A 26,987-nucleotide genomic window follows, 5' to 3' on the forward strand; every position below is an offset into this window, starting at 1 on the left:
TCCCAGGTTTACACATTTCAAACTTCAAGTCAATTGATTAATTATTGGGAGGAGGAGGTGAAGAGGAAGGTCTATTAGTGAATTACTGTTTAGCAATTACTCATTCTGTAATCCAGATATGGTAGTAGAAACCATCAATAACCTTTGAGAACAGAAGGTGTAGTCCCTAGGTGAAAGCTTCTGTGGTCTGCTTGACGCTTCCTAGGCTCTGGGGCCTATTAGGATAGCAGTGCTTCCCAACTTTGGGATACGCCCAAAATTTTGGTACCGAGCATGTTGAACTCCCACTTCATGTGGAAGTAAAGGGAACATGTAGCGGCTTAGTTCATGGAAGCAGGACTACGGGAGAGCCTTTGCACTGGTGAGGACATAGCGCCAAAGAGTTTCTGTCATAGAGACAGTGTGGCCAGAAAGAAGGTTGACCCCAAAACTCCTTAGAACATTTTATGTTAGGATAATGGCCACGCTGGGATAGGTCTTGGAAAGTGCGCTTCAGAAAGAGTCAAGAACTCAGCATCCTGCCAAGCCCAGAAACCGGGAAGATAAATTACCATCCATTCATTCACTAACTAGTTAGTAAATGCCTACTTTAGAGGCATCTAGGTGGTGCAGTAGGGAGAGCATTGGGCCTGGAGTTAGGAAGCCTTGAGTTCAAATCTAACCATAGACATCCATTTGGTGTGTGACCCTGTGACCCTGAGCAAGACGTTTTACTGTGTGCCTCAGTTTCCTCAACTGTAAAATGAGGATAATAAAAGTACCTGCGACTCTCAGGGTTGTTATGAGGCTCAGATGAGATATTTGTAAAGCACTTAGCGCAGTGCCTGGCATATAGTAGGCGCTATATACATGTTTATTCCTCTTTCCCTACTATGTGCCAAGCACTGTGCTAAGTGGTAAGGATACAAAGGCAAAAATAAAACACCCTTTTCCCTGAAGGAGCTTATATTTTCTTGGGGGGGGGAGGGAAGCAATATAGATATAGAAAATTAAGTATAAAATATATCCAAAGTTGATTTAAGGTAATTTCCAAAGGGAGGTTTGGCTTTCTCACAATCCCAAAGTCAAATATACAAGGAAGGGAGGGGAACTGGTGGATAGAATTGTAGACATAAATAGAAAAAACCCATCCACACCTGAATCTTTTGTGTTGGATTGATGCACAATATTGATGTACAATGAAAGAAAATAACACTAGCATAGCATATGAAAAATGAACTGGGTAATGGTACCTCTGTGGAAGGTTGCTGGAAGTTGTCTTCATTGAAAAGCAGAGTTTGTCTCACATTGATGGAGAGCTTTGTGGCTGCAAAGTTGATCGAGTGAGCTTTAACTTAAGTCATTTTTGGAAATGTTCTCCATCTGAACCCCATACATTTCTTGCAGCGGGTTATTTAATATGCTATTGCACAGTGTTTTGTCACAGGCCCTATTATTCAGCTTTGCAAAATGCCTTCCTACCAAAAAGCAACAGCAATATCTTTGCAAACATTAGAAAGTCATATTTTCTGTCTGTTTGGTGGCATCAAAACAACTTGATTCTAATGTTATATGACTTATAAATCTCCTCATTGTGGTGACAACTCCCAAATGACGTGTCAGGTACGCCAGCTGCGTTAGAACAGTGGATGGATGCAGCAGATACAAAACCTTTTACTTAGCTACATTAGGGATTACAATTTGTGCCTGCACTTCATAAGCTGTTTAGACTAGGATGAAGGGTGTCTCAATTTGATGGGTTCAGGTAACCCTTAGACAGCAGTCAAGAACACCAATCATGCTGTGAGCAAAGGGAACCAAGATTTGAAAAGCTCATGACTTATATTGCAGCTGCTACTCCAACCAAGGGTACTGCTCTTCAGTCTGATTGCTGAGGTGCTAGTAGAAATTTAAAAAAAAAATTCGGAGGCAGTCTGTTGTTCATCATTGGCTCTCAGTATTGTGGCAAATTCTGCCCAGCATCTGTCTGCTGGACAGATGCAATTTCCTACCATTGATCTTTGGGACGATGAGGAAAGACCTAAAGTGTCATGTAGATCCTGTCTTCTGAAATCTCTCTCGTCTTCCTGATTAGCATTCATTCAAAAGTCACCAGGTAGTCTTCTAGGGGTGGTTAACTTTGGGTTTATAGCTAGAGTTATCTCCCCTAGTTATCCATGTTGCACGATGCTTATCTGTTCCCATAAGCTGACCTGGAAATTGTGCTCTGATGGCATCAGTGTTTGCCATAATGAGGAACATCTTTCTTCTGAAAAGGGTTTCTTTTGTAATGGCTGAAAATGTTTTCCTTTTTTTAAATAGAAAATCCTATCAGACTCAGCAATTAAGCATGATTTCAAAGGCTATCAGAGTGGGTAAAGGTGTTACTGAAAGAGAGAATGTGTTCTGAACTGCCTTCTTTATTGTGTTTTCACAGTTCGAGGCCTGGAAGACCCCCCAAACGTTCCCTGGGAGTGGCCATCCAAGAAAATGCACGCCTTCTGCCTCATGGCGTCCCAGGCCTGATATCGCCAGGACTTATCTCACCAACAGGTAAGAAAATCCATCAGATGATCAGCCGTGATTCTTCTCCTGAACTGCAGTTGAAATAAACTAATATTGATCTAAATGCTTTGTCCTTCAGGGCTTTCCAAGCTTTAGTAGAGGTTACATTATTGAATTTTTTTGAGTATTCATGAAAACTGTTGTGTTGCTGCAGTGACTAAAATCTAATGTATTGGCAATTCAGTTCTTTATTAATTGTCATTTCCTTATAGGAAATCCCATTAAATACTTTGGTGGGAGCTGAGTTGGGGAAGGGGGTGGTGGTGAAGGGGACTGAGAGGGGAGAAACACTGGCTATATGGATCATTGTCTTAAAATCTCCTGTAGTATGCAGCTTCACATTTCAGCTGTGTGATCAAGTAACTGTCTCTTTGTTTCTATGGGGTGAAGGAATATATATATGTGGGTCATGAAAGCAATGAGGTGTATGTTTGGAATGCCTAATCATATCCATCCTAGCCAGAAGAGTGCTCGTGATGAGGAAAGGTAAGGAAAAAAATGCATGTGGTCATAATACGTAATGATGCATTGTGGTTCTTATACTGTCAAGAAAAGGGACGGTAGCATCAATAGGGGAGGGCCACCCCGGTAGATAATAGCTGTCATCCTGCCTTCGTGACAAAATAACTCAGCATTTTGCTATACTACCTTGATAACAAAATAACTCGTAGAGAAAGGGACCTCCAAGGCCACCTAACAGAGCCCATTCTAACAAGAATGGCGTTATGTGACAACTCCACCAAAGGGCCATCCAACCTCCCCAGTAATTGTCTTTATCCAGTGAAGTCTCATGTAATTCGTACTCGACTAATTCAGAATTTGTGTTCATCACACAAGAGCTAACTGGATTTTGCAGCCATTACTTGTTCAGTACTTCATGTATCTGTAATAATTGTTGGTGTGCACTCTCCCTTTCCCAATGTCCAGCCCGATGACATTCTGCCTTAGTAGATGGTGCTTGAGAGCTGCTGTGGTGACCATCCTTCCTGGGCTGAGCTCTGCCCATACTCAGCCAACAGATGTCCAGTCCCTCTATTACCAGGCCTAGAGGCAAAGGCTTCTGAGCTTGCTTGGCTTTGCCAGAGTCAGTACAAAAACCCAGTGTCACCTTCATGTCAGGCTTGGGATTTTAATGGAAATCTAATGTACTACCTATGAAAGGGCAGGTGCCATAAAATTAAAAGTATAAATAAGAATTCCAGGAATTTTTAAAGTACTTATGGGAAAAAATTAGGTATTTAAAACGTCACCTGAGCAGCCCCGTCTGCATACAAGCAAAATACAAATTATAAATAATGAACATTTATTCATTAAAGCAGGCCCCATAGGAACCCTATTGTGAAACATCTCTAGCTTTTTGTCCTATTCGTAGAAAGGAACAAAACATCATTTACATGTACATATATATTCTGATTTTTCATTAATTCATATCAGAAAGGTACGTCACAGAGACATGTATAATTTGACCAGAGAGAAATTTCAGCTGAAGCCGTAAAGGGAGGTAATACGTACTTGAGATTTAAGTTCCTTTAGTGTTTACTCCATGCAATTTCCCTCGAAAAGTAGCAGGGTTTTTTTAAATGCTGGAATTTTCTCTAAGTATTATGGTAAAACGGTCAAGACGGTCAGCTACCTTCTACGACACTGTAATGGAGCCAACATATGTCTATCTAATCCACTAACTGTGTGTCTGGGAGGTTAGTCAGTCTAGTACCTTCATTGGAATCACCATCAGTCCATTGTGCATTTTGTGTAACTGTCCAGTTCATCTCTTTGTTCATGAGAGGGCAGTAGAGGTCATAGGCCACTACTTCATGAATATACAGAAGTAAAAGATGGTACCATTTGAGGGGGAAAAACCAAAACCAAAAAACCAGACCAAGGTGAGGGTTGACTTTAACCAGTTGTTTTTGTGGACAGTGTCCAGGTAGCAGTGAGTAGTTAAGTTCCTCATTTGATATTCATCAGCAGTGGGTCATTGGATACCTCTGCACATCTTCCTTAACTCCCTATCACTTCTTGAATGCCCAGTAAGAGTCAATTGGTTGAGCATGGTCCAGGCTCTGCCCACATTACTACTGGTTTTCAGTTTGCTGTGGGAATAATTTTTAAACTGGAATTTCAACTTTGTCTTACCAAGGAAAAAGTCTAAAGAGATCATTGTGATAACAGGAACTCCTTTGATTGTAGTAGTTGTATCTGAGGCATTTCAAGTCATGTGCTGCCGATCTTGTTCAAGGGGCCCATCCCATCAGTGCCTCTTCCCATGTAAATTATAGTTTCACCTAAATTCCCCACTCCTCCTCCTTTGCTGTCAGCAGATTTCTGCTCAATGAGTTCCATCATAACATGGCTTGCCTTTTACATGGCTTATTGTCCATTTTGTTTTCTGGATCAACCAAGGTGGAGACTGGAGGAACTGTGACCTCAGAAAAGAAATACATTTGATTGGTTTCAAAATCTCACAAGAATCATGCTTTTTGGATGCTGTCAGCCTGCAGGATCACGTATGAACTCACCATGGTTAGACTGGACCTTAAAACAGAGACATCAGACTTTAGTGTGTAGAAGACAAGATTTCCTTGCAATAATCTAATAGATTTTGAAGGACAAATGTATTTCCAGATTATCAGCCATCATAAAATGCTTTGCAAGCCTTAAAGTGCCAAATGAGTATGAGCTCTAACTGCTATTATTATTGCTCTCACGGTAAGTTTTATCCTCTGTGATTGAGTTGCAGGGAAGGATGGTGGGAGAAGAACCAGCTGATGACCATTGACATTCCAAGATCTGATTATGGTTTTTCTTTCCAGCAAGGATAAAGCCATTCTTCAGGATAGCTGCCATCCTTCTCTCCTGTGGGGATTGTTAACAGTTATAAATTGTTCCTTGTGACAATTCTTGAGTGAATTACTTTGATATATATGGCTAATAAATTAATATGATTAAGTTAATGAGAATCTGTCCAATTGTTGCCAAACTCCACTAGTCCGGCTGTAATGCCACTCCACATTTGCAGCACTAGCTCCCCTCACCCCCACCCCCGTTGTGAGAGGATCACCGCTGCCTACGCACTGTCACAGTGATAAATGACATATCCCATGATGCCCTACATTCCATCTGGTCGGGCCCCAAACCAGCCCAGAATAAGAGCTCTTTTATACAAATCACATACGCAGAAGCCAAATCTATTTGGTTATTGGAAGACAGATTTCCACTTTTCCCACCTCCATCCCCCATCCGTTCTGCTCTACCCTCCTTTCCCTTGTACCAATCAGTAAATGAAATCCCACAGTTCTGCCGAAACTTCTGGTTTACCTCTTTAACAAATGCCCTGTATGGCTACGTACCTTCCCTGGGGAGGAGAAGCATATTTAAATAGCACCACCAAGCTTTCCTGTGTACCGTGTGCCTGATGGAGGATAAGCTGGCCTGTCACCATTTTATTTTATTGTGATACAGTAGATTGCTGTTACTGAAATAACCCATTAAGCTAAAGCATGTAGTTAGGCTAATCCAAAAAAAATTCTATATACTTATTAAACAAAATGCACTGGAAGTAGGAATTGTCAAGGGAACCCTGCAGAGCAAAGTGCTTTTCTTACTATTTTCTATTAAAGGTGTAAAGGATATTAACAATCGCAGGCTTCCAATGGTACCTTGGAACATTGGGAGAACAGGAAAAAACAGCGTCAAGCATCTGTTCCTCTCTTTCCCCACCCCCCTCCTTCCAAAGACCTGTAGACTTCTGCAGGGCCCACGGAGAGGTTCTACATCAAGATACTGGCCCTACCAATATCAGTTCCCAAGTATTTCCAGGAAGGGATTGGGTAATGATTATGGGGGCAAATGTGTCTTACACGACCTGTGTGTGCATTGGAGGGGAGCAAGCAATAAAGTGCTAACAGGCATCTTGTTAGGTGGCTTTAAAATATATCTGAGATGGGCACATTTGAGACAGTGACCTTAGGATGGTATAATACTAGCTTTAGAGCTAGGAGGGAGATGGGACTTTACCTCAGAACGAAATTCAGAACCTTTCTGACTGGAGTACCCTTTCCATCCCCACTGTTCCTGTAGTGTCGTGGTCTTCATGACATTCCTTTCAGAAGACAGACAGATAAGGCTTCCAAGTGTTCTCAAACTGAGTTTCCTTACGATTGAGGGTGAACATTTGGTGGTAGTGTCTGTTGAGGAGCCAAATGAGATGCCATTCCAGAGAGAGTTGATTGCCCTTTTGAGAGTCGAGATGGAGTGGCTTAAGCTCCAATCCTAGAGAACACCGATGTGTTGGAGCCAAATCAGATTCATAATTTTTAACATAGACTGCAGACTCCTTGAAGACAAGAGTTGTCTGTCTCTGTCCCCCCACCCCATCCCATCCCGTCCACCTGGTCCCAGCTTTGTATTCCACAACAAATCCACATTTGTTGTTTTGCACGTTTTTTATTTCTGCCAGACTTGTGTTATTATCATTGTAGGGAACTCCTAGTGAAGAACTCGCTCTCCCAATGCAGGTCAGCACCTTTGAACTTCAGACAGTTATCTGGAGTCACCGTCAAGTTAAATGACTCACCCAGTCACATATCCAGTATCTTTCAGATGAAAGTTATGAACCCGGATCTTCATGAGTCAGAGGCTCAGGCTCTTTCCACTGTATGCCACACTACTTCTTCACATAGCCCACATTAATCATTGTTTGTGGGATTGAATAGTTTATCCACTTGATAAAACGATTTGTTCTGTAAAATTTGGACTCAGTCAGAAGGCCACACTTGAGGACCTAGCGGGTTTACCTGTGGCCTCGAGGCTGCAGGTTCCCTGCCCCTGTGCTAGGGGATCTCACTTTCCACATTTATGAAACAGGAATGATAATCATAGCTATCTGTGAAAAGCTTATTATTCTGAAGCTCAAATGAGAGCCTGTATACAAAGCACTTTGTATAAACCTTTGAGCATGGTGAAAATGGTCAATTCTCATCATAGAAATGCGGGGGGACATAAAGAGCCATCCAAATAGTAGCCTCCAAAGTGAGCTGTTGGCTGTAAAGACCTTGTGGGCTAGTAGGAAGTCTACTCTGCAGTTGCTGTGATGTCGGAGAATAGCCAAGCATTCAAAAATAGTTCATTGGTCAGGCTCAGTTCTTGCCTTTCTAAGAAATGTTGCCTGGACTTAGAGTTGAGTAGTTCTTTTGGGTCCTGGTGATTCCACAGGAGACTTGGTCGATTTAGATTTAGATTTAGATCCCATTAGAAAAGTCAGAAGACCACCTTGACATCATCCTCCATGTGCCTTTCCTCTCTCTGGTGTTTACAAATCTGTTGTTTTTATTGTGTGCTGGTGAGAGAATCTTTATGCTATAGCTTATGTGCAAACACCTGTTTGCTTGTTGATAGGCTTTTCAAGTGAACAGTTTCCACCCTCAAATTCAGAGAGAGATTCTGGTCCTCCTTTCTGCATTTCAAAAACAAGCACTTTCCAAGGCAATTGATTGTTTAACAGTTTGGTTCAATAAGCATTTATTGTGTTTATGTTACTACTTTTAAGGTGTTGAGGATAAAAGAAAATGACACAGTTTCTTCCCTTAAGGAGCTTCTCTTTTACTTGTAGGAATCAAACATGGACATGGATAAGGAGATAGAAATAATGTACCAAATAAGATGAAATAACTTCAAGTGAGAGAGCATTTACTACTTAATGGGTGGGAAAGTGGGGGAATCGGTAAAGGCCTTGTGTATAAGGTGGCACACAAGTACGAGTATGAAGTAAGGGAGGGATTTTGTGAGGTAGAGATGAGGAGAGGAATGCAAGGACGTGGGAGGGGTGGGGATCAGCTATGTGATACTCTGCTTTATATACACTAATGTTAATATTGTTTCTGGAAAAGGTCTAAAGGACTGTGCTCATAAAGTTACAGCAAAAATCTTTCAGTCTTTATAAAAACCAACCAACAAATCTCTTTTCTACACGTGTGTGTGTTTCTAATCTTCATGGTATCTACTCCCTAAAAGCAGTTATCCGTGTGACTTCCATGCTTATTCTTTGTATGGGCCAGTGCTAACACTGGCGATTATAGTCCCTACCCTCAATGAACTTACAGTCTGGTGGTGGGGCATGACTGAGATGAGGCATGTACACAAATAACTTTGAGTTATGATAAGGACATACGAGGCATGTGTGCCATGGTTATCAAAATCATAAATGACATAGAACTGGGCAAGATAGGTAATCTATTTAAATAGCAAAATTGATTTCCTGTAGAGTTGCAAAAATGCTGGAAGACATCTTCCTGACAGGAGGGATGAGGAGGGATTACATTCCAGAGGTAGGTTTGACCAAGCATGGAGGCAGGAGATGGTATATTAAATTTTGAGAAACTCAGTCCAATGTGGCTGGAGCTTTTAAAAGGGGAGTGTTGCAAAAAAACTGGGAAAAGTCAGTGAGAACCAGATTGCAGAGGGTCTTAAATGCCAAGCCAAAAAGCTTCTGTTTGTCTGATTGGCAATGGAGAGCCATTAGGGACTTTGGAGCCGAAAGAAGACAAGGTCAGACTTGTCCCTTAGGAAGGTTATTGTGGCAGCTTTATGGATTATGTATTGGAGAGTGATGATATTAGGATAAGGAAGAACAATCAGGAAGTTAGTAGAATAGTTCAGGCATGAGATGATGAGGGCCTGAACTAAGGTGGATTTGAGTGAGGGAAAAGAAGGGTGTCTACAGATGCAGGAGCTGGGGAGAGAGATTGGCCCAGTTTTGGCAATGGTTGGGTACTATGCAAAGGGTGAAGGAGAAGGACTAATCAAAGGTGGTTGTTGAGGTTCCAAACCTGTGTGACTGGGAGGATGATGACAACAGAGATATGGAAATTTGAGGAAGGCCTGGGTCCTGTGGGACAAAGTAAGGTCTTCTGTTTTGGGACGGTAATGAGTTTGAGATGTGCCTGGGGAAGCTAGGAGATAGCCAGCAGGCGTTTGATGATGTGGGACTGAAGTTAAGAAGTGACCCCAAGACTGGATACATCATTTTGGCCATCACCTTTGTGGAAATGAGCAAAACCATGGGAGAGGATGAGATTTCCCAAGGGAGCAAGAAGGCCAGGAGAGAGGCTTGGGCATGTCTACATAAATACACCCTATGGATGTTAGGAAAGGTCGACTTGGTTATATTAACTTCATCTCTGCTGTTCCATTTCCCTGAATTCCATTTTGATTCAGACAGAATTGGTTTCCCCCTCCTTGGAGGTGTTCAAGCAGAAGCTGGGATGACCAGCCATGTATGTTATCATGAGGTCATGTTGGATGACTGCCGAGGGCCCTTCCAACTCCATAATTCGGTGATGAAAAGAATATTTGTCTGCTTATCCTTGAAAAGTTGTGGCTTCTCTTGTTCACAGAGTCTGAAGCAATTCTCTTCCAAGCCTCTGTCTCCCTTATCCCTGCCAGAGCTGGTCGCTTCTTTGGGGTGGAGATCCTCTCAGGAAGGATCTCTGGCTCTGGCATGGCTCCTTTTAGCAGGCCCAAGCCAACCTTTTAAGATTTCTCCTTGCTGTGAATTATCAGGTGAAGGCCAAGCTTCTTCTTCCATGTCCCATTGTTGTCACATTACTCCTACATTCCCTCTTCCCCTTTTTATGGCAGTCTCACCTTATAGATGTATTAGTGTCTCAGTGTGTGAACCTGCTGCCAGTTTTTCTTCAATACCATCTCCCTGGGTTATTTATCTAATAGGAGATCATATGGGAGGCATGAGAATTGAAGGGTGCTAGATTGTGAGCCATGGAGGGCCAAGGGAGAGAGCTCATTGGCAGAGGCCACAGCTGGCATTCAAAGGGAAGGCATGCTTGCTGACCCTCTTTCGAGACATTACCATTTTCCACCACAGCTTTCAAACCGCATTTATATACATGGAAGTCATACAATCAGCCGCATTTATGTGCATGGGAAGGCATCCAGTCAGCAGCATCATTGTCAGAGATGAAGAATGACAGCATGTGTCTTGAGCTGTTCAGCTGACATTCAATAGAATTACATCTTCTGGTGAATAGTAAGATCACAGTTGCTGTTCTGGAAGATAAATTGCTAGAGCAATAGTAGGACTTCAGGAGCGTGGCCACAGTTCTTTTCTTTGTGTGGAGTCCAGTTCAGTCACTTGCTCCCCAAATTACCAAAGCCAAATGGGATCAATATTTGCTCTGCGTGATAATTCTTAGGGTTATGATTGTTCTAATTTGATGCTGTCCTGGGATGCTGTGAAAAAGATGTGGGTCTTCACTCCACAAAAATAGAGTAAGTTAACAGAAGCTACCAGCTAGGGAAGTAAGAGTTGATATGTTGATAACTGTTGCTGGGATGCTTGGCTGACATCTAGGAATGTTAAGGTGAACAAAGTTTATATCCAAAACCAAATAGTAGTTCTTATTTTTTAAAACTTGCCAGTCCAGGTAGTGCAATAATCCAGACCAAATATTACCAATGACATGTTGTATGTCTCCCCTCTGCCTCCCAAAAGGAGATACTAATGCAATGGTAGCTGTATTTGGTGCAACTTGTGTATCAGATGTGTTTTCCATTTGCTCATGGCTTTGAATAGAGGAAAGCAGACTGGATTACTTTCAGGAAATTGTCCAGTTCTTTTAGTGACCTCAGATGTCTCCCTAAAACACTGGCCCATCTTTTTAATGCCATTTTTCTTCTGGTGGTGATGTTTATCTGGGAGCCACTGGACACTGGAGTCTCCAAAGAACTGAAGTTATGGCTCATGCAGAGGGCAATGGATTATGCAGGGGTAGCAGCCTAAGGGACGACATCAGAGAAATGTATCATTGAAAAAGAAGAGGGGTTTGTTGCATGATGAGAGGGCCAGATATTTGATGGACAGCTTATGTGTTCTGCTGGTATCCTCAGACTGCCAGGAGGCCTCAAGGAAGGGTTTGAGTACACTGGGAAGATGCCCTGTGGTGGAATTATGGGAAGATATAGCCAATCCCATAGGATGGGCAGTCATTTGCATTGGAGGCGGTGTCCACATTGACAGAATTGCAGGTGCTTGGGAGTATTGGAAATCCCATGTTACACTAAAGACATCATTCCTCATTCTGTTACCCCCAATAAGAAATAATATTATGTAGTGTTTTGTAATTTACAAAAAGCTGTACATATTATCATAGCAAGACAGAAAAGAAAATGTGACTGGAGATTCATAATTTGGTCGTGCCTCTGTGTGTGTGTGTGTGTGTGTGTGTGTGAAATAGATAGAAATATTTTAATGGGTTAATGATCCTGTGAGGATATTCCCTCCAACAGTGCAGATTACAACCCCTCCATGTTTTCTCATCCTGTCTCGTTATTTTCCATATCCTGATGTAAACCTTCCATAGAGATTCTACCCATTATACTGGAGGCCTCGCTATAGGTTCTGGATATTTTGTGGATGTTAATCAGATGTTTATCTGTTACTCTTTGCTCTTGCCTCATGACTGGCTTATTTTCTTTTCCTTCACCATAAAATGGTGCACTGGAGAGGATACTTATGTTGGAGTCAGAGGCCCTTGGTTCAAATCCTTCCTTTGACAGTTAACGTATGTGTGACTTTGGACAAGTCGCTGAACTTCCTTGGTTCTCAGTATCCTCATCAGTAAAACGAGGAAGTTGAACCGGGTAGCCTCTGGGGGCTTTTCAAGCTCTAGAGTTCTGATCTTCTGATCCTGTGGTCTGCTTAAATCCTCCATGTTGCCTCTTTCCATTTTCCTTTGATTCGCCTGTAGTCTGATTCTTCTGAGATGGTGGAAGGCCAGTGATTTGCAGCTCGAAGATGGAACGGCGTCGAAAAGGTGGGTGTAAGTATATGTCAAGTGCTTTGAAAACGTTCAAGTGCTACATACGTGCTAGTTGTATTTCTTGTGTGAGGGAGCAACAGCTTGAGAGAATATTGGTGTCAAAACCAAGAATGGATTTTTTGGTCTCTTAACATGATGCTTAACTTCATTATCTTCCCCTCCTTCTGCCCTCTAACAAGCACAGATGATCAAGCGTTTGGTTTAATTGCTCCTGTCTTCAAATCTAATGAGGGACAAAGATTTTAACTTGTTTTAAACTCACCATTTTTATGTTCTTTATCAAAATGGAAGGCTAGTAGGTTAGTCTTGAAGAGTTAAGAATATCATGAGAAAAACCCTTTATGCCAAGAATCACGGTACTGAGGCATACTTAGAGAATTCCAATTAGAAATGAGCCTTTATTAAGAAAAGTTGATATTTTATGTAATTGAGAAATCCAGGTAGATTATAAAACAAACTGTGGAAGAACAGCGTGCTCTCAGTTATGATGAATATCTGAAATGAAAGGTATGCTAGTCCTCCATAGGCTTTCACATGTTCAAAGAGTGTTTCTACACAGGAGTATTAGATTAGGCAAGGTCACCTTATCATTTCGCTAACATATATGGTTTGAGAGGTTGTGAACCTGTTTCTTAGAAGTGTGGGATGATCATAGTGTTCTTATCGACCTGGACAGGACTAGATTTGAATCATGAAGTTGACTTGCTTTGGAAAATGGGTTGAAAAAGGTGGTAATGTAGAATCCATTTAAGGGTGTTTGGCATGTTTCTTTTTTTCTCAGTGGGAATTGCAAAAACCAGCTGAACTTCTTCAGGAATAATTCATTTGAAGATTGATTAGCTATGCTTTTCAAATGAACTGTCTTCCAAATGTCACTGATGACAAATGTCCTTCCGCCCCCGGTCGTTCAGTCGGCATTGTTTGGGTGAGTGTGGCCCGTATATAGGAGGGGAATCAATTTCCTCCTGGCCAAGCAATCCTGCTCAGGTTATGTATGTTATCTGTTGCTTTTTCTACCTTCAAAAAAAGAGGTCCCATTTCAGAATAGAGTGAACTTAACTTAGAGAAGCCACATAAATGACTTAGATTGTGGTGCTGTCATGAGGTATTCATGAGTACCTACTATGTGCTTGACTCTTGACAGTTCCTCCCCCTACTTTGCATGCCACCCTTCTGGGCCAGGATTCTATTTATGAGCCCAAATTCAAGTTTATGAATTTAGATGTTATTGCTGTATTCTTTTTTGGCTGAGATGATTTCTGCCTTCTTGTTCTTCCTTAGCTTGTGTTGGATAATGCCCTATTTTTTTTTTTGAAACTATTGACTGAAAGAAAGCTTAAGTAGGTTGTGCTTTCACTGCACACAGACAGTACAACTCCCTGAACGAAACTCAGTTCAACACTATTCAGTATCGGGGGAGGAATGAAATGCATAATTTAAAACTATATGAAACATTGAAACTATTATTCAGTTTTTTAAGTGGTAGTATGGCATAGAGTACTGGGCTTACCTGAAACGAGGGTTCTCATGCCAACCTGTACCGTGGAAAGAGTGCTAGGTTGGGAGTTGGCAGAGGAGTTAAACTCCCGGAAACCAGTTTAGAATGTCATTGGGAAATGTTTAACAAATTAAAAAAAATTCAGTACAACATAGGTAATAATTAGTTTGTGATTTTCTGAGTCAATGTGTGCACAGCTGGCTGGGATCCGTTTCTCTTTGAGTGTGATCCCACTTCATTTGAAGACCCAGGTTCCAACTTCCTTTCTGTATCACATGCTGCCAATTCATGGCAGCTTCTCTGGGCCTCAATTTCCTCCGCTTTAAAATGCACGTGTTGGATTAGATGACTTTCAAAAGCCTTTTCTGCTCTCAGTACATGACCCTCAAGAGCACGGCCTTTTAACTTGTGGTCTACAGAGATCTCAGGGCATCTGTGCACTTGGATGGGAACAAAATCCCATCTTTATTTTCACTAACTTTGTAATCCTATGTTCTTATATTTATGTTGTATATTTTTAATATATTAACATATATTCTGCATTGTTTTCTGCATTTAAAACATTATTCAGAGAAAAAGCTCCATAGACTTCACTAGAATCTCAAATGGTGCCATGACATAGAAGAGGTTCAGAACCCCAAGTCAGTTACCCTCTGTCCTTCAAGCAGCTCCCTGAGACTTATTGACCAAGCCCCTAAGAAATCATAGATGCCATGTATATTTGTCTCATTTGTTTAATGGAAACAGTCTCTTCTCCAGTTACTATTTAAAGGGCGGACAAGAGGTGTATAGGATGAGAAGGTAGGGCTGAACTGCCCTCTGTATAAATGGAAGGAACCTCCATCCTCTATCTGTGAGAATACAGAACCATTGAAGACTTGTCAGTTTTCCTATTGGAAATGTAATTGAATACTCTTCCCTCTGGCCCTCCAGGTCGGTCAGTTACTTGTTGGAACGTGGGAGTGCAGTTCCTTCCCCATTCCATATCCCATATAAAAGCTGCTACAGTGCAGCATTACAGCAAGCTCATTCCCACTCTCCTTAACAGCTCAGTAGTTTTGCACATACTTGCAGAAAGCCTCTCCTCTTGCTACTCACTGCACACACTCAGTGCTCAGCAGAGTGCGATTGACTTGGCCCCAGCCATCGCTGAGCAGGTGACTTGATTACCCTGAAATCAGGCAGAAAATGTCCTCTTCTGGCCACTCGAGTGAATCAGTCAAATTATCGAGTGGCAAAACTAATTCCACGCCTTGGGCCATCAGAGCTGCCACTTCCTATAAGTCAAGCCTTCACTTAGTGTGAAATTGTTTTTTTATTTTATTCTCTTTCATTTATTATGCTTATTTCAGCGAATCCATTTAGGGCATGTGAAGCAGCCAGTATGCTCCAACGATTTTTGGTGTGCACCCTCGCCAGGCAGCAGAGCTGAAATATCTCGGGGCAGCAGGCCATTTCAAGGGCCTCTGGCTGGATGATGGGCCCTAGAGCTGGCAGGTGCCAGCAGCAGCAGCAGCGGTGATTTTAAAGGGAAGATAAGCTAGAACCTGAGCTCTATTGGAAGCTGATGCTTCCTGAGGTTTGCCCTGGAGAAGTGAGCCAACCCGAATTCTTTTTCTCCCTCATCATTTGTCATTTCTCATGTTTTCGTGTGTGGGTGTACATACACACACCCACACACACACTCACACACACACACCCACACACCCACACCCACACACCCACACACAATATCTGTTTCCTTGTTGCCTCTGTTTGAGAGCATGTAAACCCCTTGACTGCAGACCGGTTTTTATTGACCTTTGTATGCACACCTTTCACGGAAAAGACACTAAATAGATACCTGTTGTATTGGATTCTTGTTGGAGCAGAAAGCATCACAGAGCCTCCTAGCCTAAACCTAGGCTGCAACACAGTGGTGTCTGAAGTGCCTGAACTGTGTTAGGCATAGTGACAGCTGCCCAGATGACTAAAGCAGCAGCCTTGCCCTCCTCCAGTGTGGGAGGGAGATTCATTCACATGCAACTCTACGTAAAACAATAGAAATACGTATACATACATATGTGTGTATATGCATATATATACACACACATATATGTATGTATATACACAGCTCTCCTAAAAAATCGAGACTGTGTGTATCTCACTTCCCATTATATCTTAGATATATCTTTATCTAAGCTCCTTGATGCAAAGATTCAGACATTTTTTTTCATGTTTGTACTCTCTTTCTATCCTCACATAGAGGAGGCATTAAATAAATATTTGTAGAATGGAATTGAATAGAAGAGGCCAAAGTGTAATTAGAGGAGGGGCAGATTGATTCAAGCTGGGGAGGGGGAGCAGAGTTTCATCAAACCTTATATAATAGGTTGGATTTTGAAGAAGAGAAAGTAGATGTTGGGGGCAGGCAGTGGCGCCACCTGTACAAAGGCAGGAGGACACAGAGTCCGTGTACCCAGAATGCTTAGTGGTTCAAGTTAGCTAGAACTTGGATCGTGAAGAAGAGTAGTGGATCAGATCAGGAAGGCTTTGTGTGCCAGGCCAGGGAGTTTGGACTTCACTCAGTAGGGAACCATCGATAATTTTTTTTTAAAAAATGGAGCAATAAGATAAGAGATATTCATTAGTAAGGTGAATTTTATAGGTGTATGAAGAAGGGATTAGAAGGAAGGAGAAATTAGAGGCCTGGAGATCATAGCACTTGTGAGTAGGGATTGTTGCATTCTTTGAACTCATATTCCCCTTGCCTGCTGGCAAGTAGGCAGGTAACCTTACTAGTTAAGTGATTAATAAATGCCTTTTCGATAGACTGATTGCTCCACAGTTCTATAGCTCTGAAACTGGAAGAGAGCTCCGAGGCCATATAATCTACCCCCCTCATTTTACAGAGGCCCAGAGAAGGACAGGAACTTGCCTAAGGTCACACAGGTAATTAGTGTCAAAGATGAGATTTGAACCCAGGACCTCTAACTCCAGAGCAAGTTTGGAGGCTTTTGTAATAGTTCCAGAGAAGGGGGGCAATAAAGACCTGAACTCTAGTTTTTTGTGGTGGGAATGGGAAGGAAGGACAGGATCTGAGAGGCTTGGAGAGGAAAGCCCTAGCACATGGTAACTGGTAGGATATTGGGCTGAAGGAGGAGACAAAGATAATCCTCAAATTTCAAACGTAATGACTGAGAAAATCGTGATGTCATTAGCAGAAATTGGGGACTCAAGAGAAAGAGGCTGTTTTGGGCAGAATGATACTTTGTTTGGTTTGGGTTTTGTATAAGGAGCTAGTGGGGATCCAGGTAGAAATGTCCAAAGAGAGATGCAAATTTGGGGACCCATTTCATGGAAGTGATCATTGAAACCTTGAGTCTGGATTTACTTCACCTCAGTTTCCCAGCTACCAAATAAGAGGGCTTGACCAGATAAACGACAAGATTTCTTCCATCTCTAACATTGTATGATTGTATGAAGATATTAAATTAAACCATTCTCATTTAAAGTTTGAATCTCAGTATTCATTTTCTCTTGGTTTCACTTAGAATTAACAGATTGTTGAACCTGAGTTTCTCCAAAGACTAGGAGGAGCTTTAATTCATTTTTGTTCACTACTCATAGATCCTTAGGAAATGGCACCTTTTCAAAGCTAGGAAGAGCCGTCACTTGATACCAGAATGTGAACAGCCAGCCCTCCTTTGTATGACTGTGTTTATAGCCATGTCTTCAAAATGTTTTTGAAAGTCAGATAATTTAAGTGAAGATTTTCACTTCAATTTGTGTTGGAAAATGGCTACTGAGTTAGTTCTGCTTTTCTCTTTGCACATTTTCCTCCACCGTGATGTGGTGGTACCTGCTGAACTGGGTGAGTAGCGTCATTCACATATCGCATCACACACACGACTTCCTGAAAACTAACAACAAACCATGCTCCACAGATTTTATTTGGCATCTTGGAAGCGTTCAAAGCTTTTGAGGTTTGAAGATGTAATGGCGAAATCCTTTTGTCTAGGAAGGGTGGATCCTTTCCTGGAAATGTTGCTCTCTTTGGTGTAAGAATGACATGGTTATTGATTTTTTTTTCTTGAGATACTGGAACTGAGACCCCTTCCCCCATGTATGTTTTGTTCCTGCTAGAACTGTTCATAATTTGGTGAATGCATGGGCTCATAGAAGGGACCTCAGAAGCCATCGAGTGCAGGCCTCTCATTTTAAAGATGAGGAAATGGAGATCCAAAGAAGTCAAGTGACTTGCCCAAGGTTACCTGGGCAGTAGTTTTCAGAATTTGAATACAAGTCATCTGACATCAGAGCCAGTGGTCTTTCCAGTGTGCCCCACTGTGTCACCTACTGTTGCTCCAGATTCTATGATCCTATAAGGCAGATATTTACAAAGAAGGCCTTAGGCATATTTGCACAAAGAGCTTTGATGAATGCTTTCATAGAATGCAGACAGCATTGCAGGAGAAACTTGGATTCTTACTATATAACATTATAAATGCTCCTTAAACTATGTCCTGATTTTACATTTATGTGGAACCTGCATTGACTTCAATGAGAATATTATGCATGGGACCAATACAGCTCTCTATAAAAGAGATGGTGATGAAGAAGGACTTTCTCTTTTTTGTGTTTGGACATAAGATGCTCATTTGCTTCATAGGCATCTTGAGACTATGAACAAAACACCCAGTTGTAGTTTGGCAAGGTAGTAGAAAGAGCATTGAGCCGAAATTCAGGGAATCTGGAATCTTGTCTTGGTTTTGTTACTAATTACCAATATAACTTTTGGCTAGTGACTGACTCCCTCTGGGCCTCAGTTTCCTCTTCTGTCAGAGGAGGGGTTTGTCTAGGTGATAACCAGTCAGACCCACAATGCATTTTATATTTCGTTAAACAGATACTTTTTGCACGAGAATCAAAAGTAAAATGCATTTGTTTGTTAAATTTAATTAAACTTGAATTTGACTATCTGGTTAGTTTCCAAGTATACCTTAGGACGTTTTGGAAAACTCTGTTATGGTCGAAATCTTGTTATGGCAGTTAGTTGGTTTAGTGTTGGTGTCCTTAGGTTTCTTGGGCTTATTTACCTGAACTCATGGCTGCTGATGAGATTACACACACACAGAGAGAGAGAGAGAGAGAGAGAGAGACAGACAGACACAGACACAGACACAGACAGAAAGAGTCCAGAGCAGAGCCAGGCTTAGGAGGGATACAATCTTATGTTCATCAGTAGGAGATGATGATAGGTGCGAGGAGAACTAGGTGAGACCACAGCCAAAAAAGCTGAGGGAATGTGACGACAGTGGAGCATCCAGCATGGGTCAAGAAGGTTGAAGACTGAGAAAAGGCCATTTGCTTCAGTAATTAAGAGATTGTTGATCACCTTACAGCCGTTTCAGGTGAGTGAACATGTTGGAAGTCTGAAAGTAATGGGTGAGAAGGGAATGAAAACAGAGAAAGTGGTAAGCCTCCAGGGTACACTGCTTTTCCTCAGAGGATAGTTTCTCATCAATTGATCAAGAATTTATTAAACTCCTACTATAAACTGGGCAGAGACAAACATGAAACAGCCCCTTCCCTGAAGGAGCTTACAGTGTAGCAATGGAAAGGAGCTAGAAGTATGATAAGTACTTACAAAAATGGCCAAAGTAAATCTGAAGCATTTTAGGGCAGGTACTAGCAGCTGAGGTGGGGGAGGTGGGGAGTGGGTCAGGAAAAGCCTCGTGTAGCCAGTGGCCCTTGAACTCCTCTTGGATGGGAGCTGGGGTTCTCCAGTAAAAGATGAGGGAAGAGTACATTCCTGGCATGGAGGTGGGAGTCAGAAGGACAGCCTCTGCGAAGGCCCAGCGACAGAAGATGAAATATGGTCTCTGAGGAATGGTAAATAGGGCAGTGGGGTTAGATCATAGTGTGTGTGAAAGGGGGAGTGATGTAGAGTAAGCTTTCAGAGGTTATTAATCTGAAGCCAGATTGTGCAGGGCTTAAATGCCAAACGGGAGGTTGTAGCTGATCCTAGGGGCACTAGGGAGCCACTGGGGCTCTCTGATCAAAAGGAGCACCATAGTTAGCCCTGTGCTTTATCACTTTGGCAGCCGTGGAGGTGGAGGATTGAAAAAGGGAGAGCCTTGAGGCAGGGAGAGACCAATTAGAAAGCTATTACAACAGCTCAGGTGAGAGGTGATGAGGGCCTGAACCAGGGGAGGTGGTCCTGTGTGTAGCAAGTGGAGAGATGCAAGATACATTGTGGGGCTAGAATTGCCAAGACTCGGCAGTGGATGCGACTGGAGCTAGACAGAGATCTGAAAGTCATCTCTCTGCATACGGAGAACTGACCAGACAGGAGCATTTTTGTGAATTCAGTGCCTGGAGTAGGAGGAGATGGTGGATGGTGGGTGTGGCCCATGTTTGGACTTTTGGCAAGATCTGAGTGTAGGACAAAGGGGCGAGGCATGAAGAGTCCATTGTGGTAAGTGGAAGAACCAGGTAGCTAGAGGGCTAAGTTGGGAAAAAAGCAAAGTGAAGGCAGAATGGGGGTGATGGCCTGCAGAAGCACCCTGGATAAAGAAGAGGTTTAGAAGGAGCGAGGCCAGGGGTGGGATGTTGTCTTTGCTGTTGACTCCTTTGTATATTTATCACATCTCTCCCTACTCCATGGTTTTAACTACTGAGCCTGAGTCTGATTTCCCTTTTCTGACTCCCCCCAGTGCCTAGCACAGGGCCTTATATACACAGAGATACCTAATAGTGTTTTGTTTGAATTGAATTAAATTCTGAAATCAGAATCAGGGAATGCCAAACTGCTGACATGAGTATGAGCAATTTGGAATGCTGGAAGATTTCTTGTTGGCATGCAGAAGCGATACTAAATTCACATCAGAGATTTCCTTTTATAATTGTGAATTTCAAGGAGAAACCACAGACTCTACTTTCTAATTTAGAGATGACAAATCAGTGGAGAGAGGAATTTTTTTAAGAAATGGTTTGAAGTTTCAAGAAGGTGGGCAATAACAGGCAAAAAATATTATTAAATCTGTGGGAGAATCTTTATTGTAATGAATCATTTTGGGTTTTCCCATTCCTGTCAACGTAGAAGAAATGGGTGGGCAACTGAACAATCCAGAAACAGGTTCTGCAGTCGAGCCCCCCAAACTGTGTGTGGCATCCCAGAATATTAGAGCTAGAGAAAACCTTTGAGGTCCAGACCTTTCATTTTACACATGAGCAAATCGGAGCCTAGAGAGGGCTATCTGTAGGCTTTCCCATCGGTAGCCACAAAACAGGGCCTGGTCGCACGATTCATTGGCCACTCTCTTTTTGCTATACTGTCCGGCCTCCAAGTGTTTCATGCAATGCTGTACAAATCAAGACCCCATCTGGCACACCAGAGCAGAAAAATCTGGTTGTTATAACGATGATTACTTTTGGAGATTCATGGTCGTCTCTCCTTTCTTTGGCCAAAATGTCCCAGCGTTTTGTTTACAGCCTGAACGTTGTGAACCTTCCAGAGTGTTATGTATTTGTGGTTCTGGACTCTGAGTGTTTTAGATAGAAACATGGACTGAGCCAAGCCACAACTAGGAATTTTAATTCACTCGGGACAAGCTCTGCAAACCACCCTTGGAGAAGATGGCTTGAGGAGCCCTCTGTGTGTGTGTGTTTGTAGGGAGTGCAGATTAGAGACAGAGGCCCCAGGATGCCAGTGTGAAGCCACCATTTGGGATAAGAGAGGAAAGTTTGATTCTTACAAACTAGGCGCTAAACTTGGTGTTTTGCTGTCAGTGTCCTCTAAATCCGGGCCCTGATTGCCCCACCCTAGTTACATCTCTGGCCGAGACGCTGGCTGTCTTCTTTCACTCAAATAGAATTACAATGAAAAGAAAATAACCCATAAAGTGATCAATGTGAATTCTTTCCTGCAATATTTTAGATTTTGGGGGGAACACAAAGCTAACTGTCAATGCAGGCTCCAGCAGTGAATTTGAAAATTTGGAATCCTACTATACTCAGTAGTTTCCACTGTCAAAACTGAATGGTGTTCTAGTGCTATACGGGAAAAGGGTCTAGTTTGTCTATATTCACTTGAACATTGCTCCCCAGAATTTGTTTTATGTGAGAAATAAATATAGTGCAAGGAGCTTTCAAACGTGGGCAGTGGGAGGTGAAGAGGGGGAGGGCGGGAGAAGATATGATTTCAGCATCTTTCCAGTGGAAGGGAATGAAGGGCTTGTTCCTTATTAAGCCATTTCTTGATGTTTCCCCAGCTAAACACTTGTTAATCCCAAAGCTCTGACAAGTGAGGCCTGCAGAATTAGGCCAACCACTGCTACAAATAGCTGGTGCACACGGAACAGTAATCATTGCTTCCCAGTCTATTATTAGATTAACTTCATAGGGATTGCTTTTCTCTCCTGTGAGTTGATGCATAAATGACATGCTTTACCCTCCAATAAATCTACCAGCAGAGTGGCTATGACATGATGTTCAGAGCCCCCAGTCCCATGACGGAGGATTTTTGATTGTCGCAAGAGTTGGCAGCAGCTTGCAACCCTTGGAATTGAAAGGCCTCGTGGAAATGTTGCAGCGTACCTGACTCGGGAGGAGGACCAAACCGTCTGGTCTCTGCTTGTGCCGGTGGCTTTGGGGCTGCTTGGCCCGTGAGGGGGACTGATGCTTTTTTAGGGTAAAGATGTAGTTGGAAGTATAGCACCTCCATGTAGTCACTCAGGGGGGGTTTGCCTTCATTCAGTCTTCATCATAGGTCTGGGTGATTTCACTGGGATCCCTATGTGACCTCTCACATGGTGCCTGTTTTCCCATCTGTAAAAAGAGAGGAGTAAGATGTGTATTCCTGGCTTGATAGGGCTTATTTCTTCAAGAAGGAATAAAGCCCCCACTGTATGCCAGCCACTGTGGTAGGTATTGGCCTTGCCCTCAAGATGGTTACATTCTAATGACAAGAAACAACACATCCAGAAGGAATTAAATATAAAACATCTGCCTAGTAATTTCCAGGGAGAGATCAGGTTAGGCTTCCTGTAGGAGGTGGGGTTTGAGTCCAATTTTGGAGGGTACTTAGGGATTCCCTGAAGCAAAGATGAGGAGGGTGGAAGTTCTAGGGATGGGAAATAACTTGTGCAAAGACATGGAGCCTGGAGATGGAGTTTCATGTCTTGAGAAGAGCAGCAAGTCAGTCAGTCTCATTGGAATAGAAAGTCAGTGGAAAAGAGTAACATCCGGAAAGATAGGCTGGGAGCATGTTAAAGAAGGGCTTGGGTTCAAATCCTGCCTCACAAGCTTTTTAGCTTCAGGAAGTCCCTTAATCTCTATGAGCCTCAGTTTCCTTATTAATAAAATGGGGATGATAATATCACCCACATCACAGGACCCCCATCTTTGTGTTAAATACTTTCTAAATCCTAAGATGTTATGGAAATGTGAGCTGTTAGTAACATTATAAAGCATCATTTTAGAAAGTCCTCCCATTCCTAGGCTCCCCTCTGCAGCGCTGTACTCAGAGGGATGACCTTCTCTCCTGGGTGTCCTGGGAAACTCAGAGTCTCCAGGTGGCCCCCCCTTATTGACTCATGAATGTGGTGGGAGAGTCCCTCATTTGTTCCATTACCAGGGGGGTGATGTTATATGCTGCCCTCTCTCTCGTGTACACAAATAGAAATCATTTCTTATTTACACATTGCCAGCGTGGGAAAGTGGAGAGAAGTCCAGCCTTGGTGTATAGATCTGGATTCAAGTCCTGCCTCTGACACATAGTGGTTCTGGGACCATGAGTAATTCACTGGGTATTAACCTTTCAGTGCCTAAACAAGTTCTTAAAACTAGTTATTATAGATGGAGCTGCTGATCTGCAGCTAATATGCATGATTGGAGGGAATTTTCACACTGGAAGTTCTGCATACTGATGAAATCATGGTCTTCCTCCTGCTTTCCAACCCCCCCTCCGACAAATGTAAGTACAATTTATGTCAATTTTTAAATAATAATTTTTCCCAATGACATTTAAATACCGTTTTTAACATTCTTTTTTAAAATGTAAAAATATGGAACCCTTCACGAATTTGTGCATCATCCTTGTGCAGGGGTGATGCTAATCTTCTCTGTATTGTTCCAATTTTAGTGCTGCTGGAGTGAGCGCTGCAATTCATATTGTTAAAATTACTCTTACAGAGAGATGAATTATTGGTCCAGTGGCTCTGCAAAGCTCACTTGACTTTTTTGCCAGCTTGGAGGAGCTTGCTCCCTCCCTCGGACACTCCAGGTGTGTGTGTGTAGCACACCACTTGACTGAAAACAAGCAGATACAGGTGGTGTCAGAAATGTACAAGGTGCATATTACAGGACGTGAGGGTCCTTTGGCAGTGGAAGGCAACCATGATGAATCCTTGCCTCGTTTCATCCATCCTCCTCCCCCATGCAGGCCCCACCAATAGGCAGCAACGATCATTTCAATACTTTCTCTTTTTAAGGAAGGAAAAGGAGGTGGGGGAAAGAAGCAGGTGTGATCCTAACCAGGTGCTGCAAGCTTCAAGCATTATTACACCTCAGTTATCCTTACCCTTCTTAGTCCATGCTTTATCAGCAATTCATGGCAAGATTTTAGACAAGTCATGTCTGAGCCTCAGTTTCCTTATCTGTTGGGGGAAAAAGTGTGGAGTAATGGTTAGTGTTGAACTTCAACCTTGGTTTGAATCCTGCTTCTAAAACTTGAATAGCTGTGTGATAGTAGGCAAGTACCTTAGCCTCTGAGCCGCAGTTGGTTTGTTTTCTTTTCCATCTGTAAAATGAGTATTATGCCAGTACCCACCTCACAGGATTGTCATGAGGCTCAAATAATATCTGTAAAGTACTTTTCAAATTTTAAAGTGCTGTGTAAATGGAAACTTATTTTTTTGGTCTAAACCTCTAATTTCATCATTGTGGGAACTGCAGGTCTAACCTCCCATCTGCCAGGGTACAGTAGTAACTTGGTTTTGGTTTTAGAGAGTTATCTGGGGTATTGGGAGGTTAAATGACGTGTTGTCAGCTCCTCCGTTAGAATGGAAGCCCCCTGAGGGCAGGGACCATGTTTTTGCCTTTCTTTGTGTGTAGCACAGTGCCTGGTACACAGAGGTGCTCAGTCAGTGCCTACTCATGATGATGCCAATATTGACAGTGATGACGTGACACAGGTAATCCCTGGGCCCTCCACTCTGGTAGGCTGCCTTTCTTAGTGATAAAAGACCAATGCTGGGGTTGGACCAGTCCGATGGTCTCCAACATCCCTTCAAGCTCTCTGACATTACTGATTCTTTCCGGGGCTTCAGCTGCCGTGTGTCGGCTCTTAATGCACCATCATTTTCCCTCTCTATCATCACATTAAGACATATTTTAAAATACGATGCTATTCCTACTGTTGATAAATGGGTATTATCACAAAGCACCCCAGGCAGCAGAGCTAATGAGGGACCGAGAGATAGGCCCCTTGCTTGAGAGAGACTGTAATGGGAACACTTTTCAATTGCTTTAATCACAAATACTGAATATCTTGAACATTTACAAGTAACAATGCAATTCACGCTATGAAAATGTATGGTATGCTTGACTTTTGCATATGTACTATAATTTGATAGAGAAATGACTTCATTAAATTTATAGCAAGATTTGTTACAGACACAAAGTACCGCTAACCTGAATCTAATCTAATCCAGTGGCTGTAAAATTTTTGATAATAGACTTTCGGAGCTCCCGTATTCAGTATAGAGGGTCCGTGGGCCGGTTTTGAAAGGTCCGCCTCGTTCTTGTCTCTAGGGTATGTTTTAAAGACTAAATTTACATCAGCTGTTATAATATGGAGCAGCATAATTGGGAAGGGGGAAGCAGGCACATTTCAGGAAATACACAGTTTGTTTCTGAGGCCAGCTGCCTTCCACTGAACTGTGAGCAGCCGTGGTACGTAAGTTTCTTCACGTCGGATCCACAGAGGAGATGATTAACTTTCCACAGCCAGCACACTTCTTCCCAAGATTGACTGCCAAGGCCAAATGGAATGAACCACAAATTCCTGTTTGGAGTTGGCCTAGCACTCCCTGGTGGCCAATAGTCTTTCTCAGGCCTGAGCTCAGAAAGATCCAAAAGCTGTATTTGGAAAGTTCCTATGATAAAGAGTTGAGTGCAGGAAGGAAACAAGCAGTTTAAGCTCAGAGGTCACAGCCTCTCCTGCCGTGCTGTGGGCACAGGGGATGCTTGGGCCAGTTGTGGGGATGGCGATAGGCAGGCATTTGAGTCATGTCCACTTGAGAGCCAGTTTAACAGGCGGGGACCCTGGGTACAAATTATGTTTGCTTAAGCCTTAAGCAAGCTTCTTTTCCAAGTTTGAGTGTCCATGAGAGAACACTGCTCTTTTTTTGGGGAGTGGGGGGAAGAGGGGAATAAAAATAAAACCCCTTATGGAAATATTTGAGGATTGATCTTTCAGTGTCTAGGGTGAAGACGGTTGTTAGAAACTTGATTATTTGAAGCCTTCTATTTTGGGTGGCTAATGGTTTTTACCAAAATTTAGCCATATTGTTAATATAAAAGGAGAAGCCACAGTTAGTTATAAAATACATTTTCCTGCTTCACTGATGGGCAATCCTTTCAATTTAAAGGCCGTTATTTGCCAAGTATACAGTTCAAATGGAAATAGAGCAATTTAAAACAATTTTTTTTTAAATTGACAAATTGTCCATCTCAGGTAACAGTGTATTATGAAAATGTTAATATATGCTGTACCTTTTACTTGGGAGTGGCCAGGATGAGGAAATGGTGGCCCACTTGGTCTTAGCATAATTTGAGCTGGGCTCAATTTCATTTTATTTCACTTCCCCTGATTTTGTATGGTGTATGAGGCTAAGCACTGGAATGAATCCAAAGGAGAGACCTGTCAGCTGTGTGGTCTTGGTCAAGTCATTTCCCTTAATCTGAGGTCTTTTTTTTCCCATGAAGTCTTGCCTGTCTAAGTCATACCATTGTTTTGAGTGTCCAGTGTGATAACATGTATGGAAAGCTTTTGAAAGCCAAGAGTTGCTATTTTATTTATTTTTTTGTGGGGGAGGATGTCAACAGGGAGAAGAAAGGATTCC

At 42.4% G+C, this 26,987-nt stretch overlaps 1 protein-coding gene and 1 non-coding gene across 3 annotated transcripts in view; one reads left to right on the plus strand and one right to left on the minus strand.

Annotated features, from left to right (window-relative positions):
* DACH2 (dachshund family transcription factor 2) overlaps positions 1–26,987 on the plus strand; it is a 415,832-nt gene that overhangs the window by 210,624 nt on the left and 178,221 nt on the right. For both annotated transcript variants that reach the window (XM_027839863.1, XM_027839873.1), the window contains exon 2: positions 2,417–2,532. In XM_027839863.1, coding sequence (XP_027695664.1) covers positions 2,417–2,532 — 116 coding nt within the window. The remainder of the gene's footprint in view (positions 1–2,416; positions 2,533–26,987) is intronic.
* Positions 23,922–24,027, minus strand: LOC114026543. Its single transcript, XR_003567135.1, has one exon. It is a non-coding gene; the product is annotated as a U6 spliceosomal RNA (small nuclear RNA).

The sequence above is a fragment of the Vombatus ursinus genome, unplaced genomic scaffold (assembly GCF_900497805.2).
Source record: "Vombatus ursinus unplaced genomic scaffold, bare-nosed wombat genome assembly UNPS02004691.1, whole genome shotgun sequence".
NCBI classification, from domain to species: Eukaryota; Metazoa; Chordata; class Mammalia; order Diprotodontia; family Vombatidae; genus Vombatus; species Vombatus ursinus.